The 7305-nt window shown below is 37.3% G+C and overlaps 1 protein-coding gene across 1 annotated transcript in view; it reads left to right on the forward strand.

The window, feature by feature from the left end:
- LOC141429199 (ras-related C3 botulinum toxin substrate 1) overlaps positions 1 to 6713 on the forward strand; it is a 36878-nt gene extending 30165 nt beyond the window's left edge. The window contains exons 5-6 of the mRNA XM_074089464.1: positions 435 to 615; positions 2398 to 6713. Of these exons, the coding sequence (XP_073945565.1) occupies positions 435 to 590 (156 nt within the window). The 3' untranslated portion in view covers positions 591 to 615; positions 2398 to 6713. The remainder of the gene's footprint in view (positions 1 to 434; positions 616 to 2397) is intronic.
- The last annotated feature ends 592 nt before the right edge of the window (positions 6714 to 7305 follow it).

Below are 7305 nucleotides of genomic sequence, written 5' to 3' on the forward strand. Positions count from 1 at the left end.
ACATGACTTTCTATGGGCGTGTACACGAAAAATCGGGTCGGTATTTCCATGCCGGTATTATCCGGGCCGGTAAAGACTGTCACACTAGCGCTGTCTACCCTGTTGCCTTCTCAACGCACGCCATAGCTTATGTATGTACCATCACCTTAATATGTGGTCTACCAGTAGCACCCTAAAGTTGATAATCGTTTGCGTGTCACAAAACAATAATTCCAATAGACGTGTCTGTCAACTTGAAAGTTCGACTTTAACAAGATATTCATATGATAGGAACTTGTTTAAAAATTGATAGACCACTTATTTGGCTGATGATGGTACAATTTAATTTACTGCCATTGTGCCTACCTGCCTAAATGATTTCGTACATTATAGTTGGTTCTCTTGTGTATCACCTCATTATATTTAATTTGAATTTATAAATTTCCAATGACCAGGGTCTCAGTATGGCGAAGGAGATCAACGCCGTCAAGTACCTCGAGTGCAGCGCGCTCACGCAGAAGGGTCTCAAGACGGTGTTCGACGAGGCGATCCGCGCCGTGCTGTGCCCCGTGCCGCTGGCCAAGAAGAAGAGAGCGTGCCGGCTGCTGTAAGGCCGGCGCTTCGGGTAATCAATAAGTAAGTCTTTACTGTAATGACCAGGGTCTCAGTATGGCGAAGGAGATCAACGCTGTCAAAGTATGTGGCGACTGTATTTAAGGCCTTCGCTTCAGGTAACCATTAAGTAAGTTTTTACTCAGGACCTCAGATTAAATAAAAAATAAAGACCTAATTTTCACGATAGATTTGCTCCTCCGCGAAGTACCTAGTTCGCTCAAGCTATGTGACATAGCCGCGCCTGCTTGGAATCCGAGTATTAATTCAAGTACGGAGTACGGATGGATCTCCAGAAAGTTATGCTTGTTATACAGTACCTCAGATTAAATTTTATCTTCTTACTTAGGTATAAAAGGGTAACGTGACTGACTGAGAAACAACGCACAGCCCAAACCACTGGAGCTAGAACTTTGACTTAAATTTGGTAGACATGTTCATTGAGATTCGTAGAAAAATTACCGCTCGCCTCGTGCGCATGTATGTCGCGCAAATGGTTCGTTTGGTGAAGTTAGGTTGCAGTTGTTAGCATGTGTGTATTAACTTTGAGCCGACGACGGAACGGAGAAGTATGTGTGAGATGAGAAGGTGTTCGTTTGTGCACAAAATTAATAATCCCATTCCATTTTACCGAAAACGATTTGACCTATTCATAGACGGAACTTTATGTGTAACGTTTAAAAATCCAACCTCGTTTATACACGATAATGTATGAATATGAGTTTGCTTAAAGAAGAGCGGAAAACCTCTGTTTGAAGTGTTACAATATTAGTGACCTTTTTTTTAATCGGTCTACTTTGTAGTTCTAGATCCCTGAGATTAACCTCTGCATACAAAAATGTAAAGAAACAAAGAAAATTGTGTAAGTGCTTTGTTTTGTCTGTTTTCATTTTGAATATACGCTACCTATCTTAAAGCTGGGTTTCACAATACTATTGACATCCGAGTAGCTATACAAGGTGTTAATTAAATAACTGAAAACCAGAAAGTAGTATGCTCAGAATCGAGAGTAGAATCGATTACATTATGTTTTTAATCAGGTTGTGTTTGTATTTTTAAATCCCTTTTTTATTGTGCCCAGTCTAAAAGTTACGACTGTAACAGGCGCCAATGAAATATTTTAGCGAGGTTTGCTGGTTGGCTAACTTGCTGTCAGTGTGTGTTTTTTTACGGTTTTTCTTCTAAAAACGTTAAAGCGCAACTGACAAATACATATTATGAGTTTATGAGTGTAGAGTTAGAAATGAAGAAAAATTACTGACTTAGCAAAACACACGAATATCTTTTAAAATAATGAAGATATTCAAAAATAAATGAAATCAACTAACTTAAAATGAACAAATAATTTTGGGGTGTCTGAGGTTTTCAGTTATTAAATTAACTTAACAGCTTGTAACAGCAGCGTGTGTGTGCTGTTGCGGGGATACTGAACTAGTTAAGATGTGATGGACTGTTCAAGACCCGCAATCAATGCAATTCTTAGTATTTTACGTAAAATAAAGCGCGCTAAATTATTAAAGTGATTTTATTAGAACTTTTTTTCTCGTTTGGACGTTGTTCGGTTTATAAGGCAAGCCCGGCTTTTGGGCTTCCATGTAAGGACCGCCACTGCCGCAATGTATTATGGTCCTCGGATGATTTTACTTGAAACGTGAAATCCCGCTTAAACTGCGTATTTTTTTAACTTGTATCTTCATGGTATACGGGCATCAAACGGGAAATACACACCGTGAAGTTACAAGAGTGCAAGCATTAACGCGTTAATTAGACTTGTAATATTCTTATATTTTTTGTTTTACGTTACAGGTAGCCAGTGTGCAGACAGCGTAGCTTTCTTACATAGCGCAGGGACGGTCGCCTCGCGTGACAGTGTGCTGTAAAGAACGTATTGCAATATGCATACATAGATGTTAATTTACTGTTAATATGCATTAATAATGTAACGTGGGTCGGTGTGTGTGATCCGTATACTATGTAAACGGTTTTTTATAAATTCGAAACGTCACTGGTCTCTGATCAGAGAACAGTAAACGCAAACTCACCTTTTGGGTGCTTTTCTATTAACGCCTTCTATTATAATTACATTCCTACTGTTAGCAACCTTCTTTGGTACAAATTGTTTAACACATGAATTTACGTTTGATGATGGAATTGTTGAAAATTTTTGTTAGCCAGAGATTATATTTTTCGATTTGATGGTTTATTTTTTTGTTCACACCTGTGTTTCAGTGTAGTGTCTATAAGTACAGTATTCGTTTAGGTGTTAACATTTGTATTCATTGTGTATTAAAATAGTTAAAAATTAATCGAATGACTTCCATTAAAGCTGAGCTAACTTGTGGCTACCTATTACCGCGTTCACAGCAAGTCTACAATCAGTAAATAGTCATGTTTTAGATCAGGAGTTGCTATAGCGAACCTTGATAATCTTAAAGTATCACAGGATCATTTCAATGACAATAGTGACATTTGTTCTCCTCTTCACACCCGTCAAGTGTAAGCAAGAGGCGAATAACAATCTACAAACTGAAGTTAGCTGGAAGTCAATTTGCGTCGTTTGGAAGCACCCGCGATGAGTGACTAATACGTTAGATACATATCGTTGGAACTGTATAGCTGTATTATGTTTCACTGACGCCAAATTGGAATAAAATTTTGAATATCACTAAAGTGAAGTATCACTGCTTGAGTCCATACGGTAGACGGGTAGAGTACTTTCCCACCGCTATTGTTAAAGTAGTGATTCTTTTCTTTTTGTCACTCGAAAATATACTCAGTGTCTGCTACTAACATAGTTGGCGGTGAGTGCCGAATCTGTTACGTAAGAACTAAACTATACAAAAGATGTAAGAAAGGGATGCACCTATCTGTATTAACTTTAAACCAGCCAAAAACTACTTGCTTGGCTTGTGCTGAGGTTGCAATAAAATTCGTTCAGATGAACTAGTGATTCATTTGTATTTTTCTTTTAACAGTTGTAAAGGGAAACATGACAGTTTTCAAGCCTTGGAACGTCAAAACGAGGCTAGAGCAATTGATACGCTATCTGAAAGATTTACGAGTTTTCTTCCGATAAGGCGTCAAATGGGACAGGTCTTGTAACGATGGCGACAGTTTGTATTATAGGCGTGTGCTAAAGGTCAACATTTTATAAATAACTCTCGAAAGTGATATGTGAAGATACGTGACAAAAGAACCTCTATAGATCCCAAGGTGGAAGATTATGTATTTGCACCAGAATGTTAGTAAAAAAAACGTGAGTATTTCATAGTTTCCTTCGAAAATGATTATATTTGAAGAAAGTCCAGGTTACTTTGGTGGTAGGTATTATTGTTCTCTATGTCTAAAATACAAACTGTCGACTTATTTCCATTACGTGCTATGGAGTGAAGCTGTGAGGTATCGCACAAATATTAGCGTTCAACACGACAGTACGGACGCCCAAAGGCGGTCGGTTGAAGGCCGATATGGCACTATCATTTACCTGTACCATCTAACTCCCAAAAAGGACCATTAGAAAAAAAATTGCAAATTTCCGTCAAGTAAGAAATGATAGTGCTGTAATGACTCGAGCTTTTTGATTGTTTTAAAAGATGAAAATTATACACTGTGCTTTAAAAGAGTTTTCATTGCAAGTATTTAGGGACTGAACCATTTTGTAACGTTTCCGTAAATGCCTGCAGTGGCTGTACTTTAAATAATGATAAAATGTAAGCAATAAGTTCAGGGCCCTGACTACAAAAGGTACCAAGTCCTACAAATCGATATAATTATTGACTTTCTCTCAGGAAAAAGGGTGAATTATGTGGATTTGTCACACTTGTAATTTTTATGGTACAGGGGCTTGGTAACGATATTTGCTCATTGAGGTAACATAATGGTGTAAAAACAGCGTTAAGTATACTTTTTCTCTTTTTTTACAGACAAAAAGCCCCCGGAGGCGTTCACTTAATGTGATCCTGGATTTAGGCTTTAATTGACATTTAATAAACAGCTTTCATATTCTATAACAATTCACATTACTGATCCACTAGAAAATATACCTAATGGTATAGTGGCATTGCGACCTGCAAAAAACTGTAGAAATAAATGTTTAACACAATCTTTCACTAGGAACTAACGTCACTATACCTTAAAAAGTTCATATGTGAAGTGTCGCATCTCTGGAGAACCCTGTTGCAGTCAGCATTTGCCGCACTTATCAAAATTATCTTGATAAGGACAGCAGAGGCTCCCTGCGACAGGGTTTTCTACAAAGTGTCTCATGCGAACTTGTCAAGGTACATATAATAGCGACTAAAATCGCCATAATGTCACCTTAGAGTGTCGTGCTCGTGAATACGTTTGTACGTAATTGTCCGCTTGTCGCATTGCTTATTTTTTGGATTAAAGGTCGTTGTCACCTCCCGTGGATCACAATTTCTCAAGCTATTAGTTCCAACTAAAAGGCACTAAAATTAATTACTGCCTGAATCCGCTCCGATAACTAATTAAGTAACCATAAGGCGTTTATTGTGTGCAATTGTTAATGCTTATTAAATAAACTTTTTTATATAGCGCTTTAATCAAAGTTCGTCGCAAGCACCGACAATTGCACAAAACAAAATGCATTATAGCTGTAAGATTTTAATGTATTGTTCAGATGCAAATATTTAGAAGTAACAGCGTGTAAATATCGTAATTTAGTATGAACTAAAAAATTTTAGCGAACGCACTCAGGTGACGCATTTTTATAATATTATTACGATTGTGTAGGATCATTTTTAGATGGGCTTTGAACGCATTTTTTATGTAATATTAAGAAACTAAAATGTAAGGAGACCTGCAATTAGAATTTGCTTTATTTAGTAATTGTAAAATATAATTTGGACACTTTTAACGCTTATACGTTTAATGTAACTACGTTATTCTTTATATCATACTTTCAATGTTACATCCCAGACTTTGTTATGAAAAAGGCAGAGAAGCTTTCGAGAGAAAAAACATAAAACTTCTTACTGAACTGTTTTCTTTAGGTAAGAAAATTAGACCAATTAATTACCTTCCTAAATACACTTTCCGGCTGAGACCCGATATATCTTAAACTAGGTACACTTTGTGCAGTGTACAGTCGAATGCAAAAAAAAAATACAGCCATAGCGTCAAAATATGTGTAGATCGACCTTATGTTTAGTGGCATAAAGGTGTATAGATATACTCAGCGGCACAAAATTTGGCCCACTCTACATAAAAAATTACGTATTACTGCATACATTTGAGGGCCAGATTTTTTGCCGCTCAGTATAATTTGCACGTCTTGGTAACGTATATATATTTATGTCCTTGCCCGTACAATTATCTCTTGAGCATTCACCCTATGGAAATGCCGTACTGTCACTTGCCACCTACAACTGAGGTCAATTTCAGATATCAAGTGTCCAACTTACATCACTGCGCGTTGTGCCCACATCCAATCGTATTGTGTTCGCATACTGGGCCGATAATACAAAGTACGAGTGCCTAAGCCAATCTCTGGCTTATGAAACCCTAAGTCTGAAAAAATACCCGGGATACACGAGATTGCTTTTTTAAGTGAGGATAGCAAGATAGGTCTGCCTTTGTGTAGACTGAACTGTTGTAAGTTAGTTCCGTATACTATACACATGAAAGCCAGAGTTGCTAGCTTCAAAAACTTGCGTGCATTTTCTCAGGTTGAGCCTGCATAAAGTCAGAGATTAAAAGCTGCGAAGAATGCTAATTCCAGTGGCACTGCAAGCGGGGCCCTGCATGCACAACTGAGTAGGACACTTAAACTGTAGCCCAATATGTTTTTGTCAAATAAAGTCAATAATAGCGTTCAAGAAGCCACCGAAAGTTGTAATTTAACACTGTTGATTTGTGATTGGTGTTAGGTAACATCGTTTGAAGTCCTACTAATGTATAAATATTTGTATAACCCAGTCCATGTTAGTCGATGTATTCTGTATCTCCAGCTTTTATTCGGATAACAGCTAATATCATTATTTTTGTATACAAATGAACTGTATGAAATAGGATTGTTTAGGCATAATGCTGTCGAAGTAATTCTTCCAAATATTGTAAAGCCTCTGAATAATTCAAAATATATTTATATTAACTGTTCAGTTGTTTGTTTTATTTTATTGGTAAATCGTCACAAGGGCTTCAAAGTACCTAGCGAAAAAATCTATACATAATACCTATGTATACCACTTAGTACCGGTATTTTTGGCTAGTTGCAAGTACGTACTTGTACTGTATATACCGGTATAATTATATTTTACTAGCTTTTAACTTACATAGTAATGTACGTACTTCCAGTGCATTAGATTCCCGATAGTTCCGCCAGAATCGTTTTCGCAGGACGAAACTCCTCAATGGTTAATGGCATCGACTTAAAGGTACGATAATGTAGTTTAGATGACATGCAACTACGGTCAATAAAAAGCACAGTCAGCAAAAAAGCTTGTATTAAAATGTCATTTTTAACTTAAAATTATTTAGTACCAGTATTAAGCCCCTGCGTCCCAGTGGTCATTTAAGTATTACGTAAGTAATTTTAAATCCCACCACAAAAAAAATCTACCACCGGTTTGGAAAAACCTGTTGAGAAGAATCCGGCAAGCAACTCAACCACACTATGCTAGAGCTCACGTCATCTTACAATAGGACTCGCCCGAAACACTGCCGCTCCACCACACATTTCTCGCTCTGTCA

The sequence above is a fragment of the Choristoneura fumiferana genome, chromosome 6 (assembly GCF_025370935.1).
Source record: "Choristoneura fumiferana chromosome 6, NRCan_CFum_1, whole genome shotgun sequence".
NCBI classification, from domain to species: domain Eukaryota; kingdom Metazoa; phylum Arthropoda; class Insecta; order Lepidoptera; family Tortricidae; genus Choristoneura; species Choristoneura fumiferana.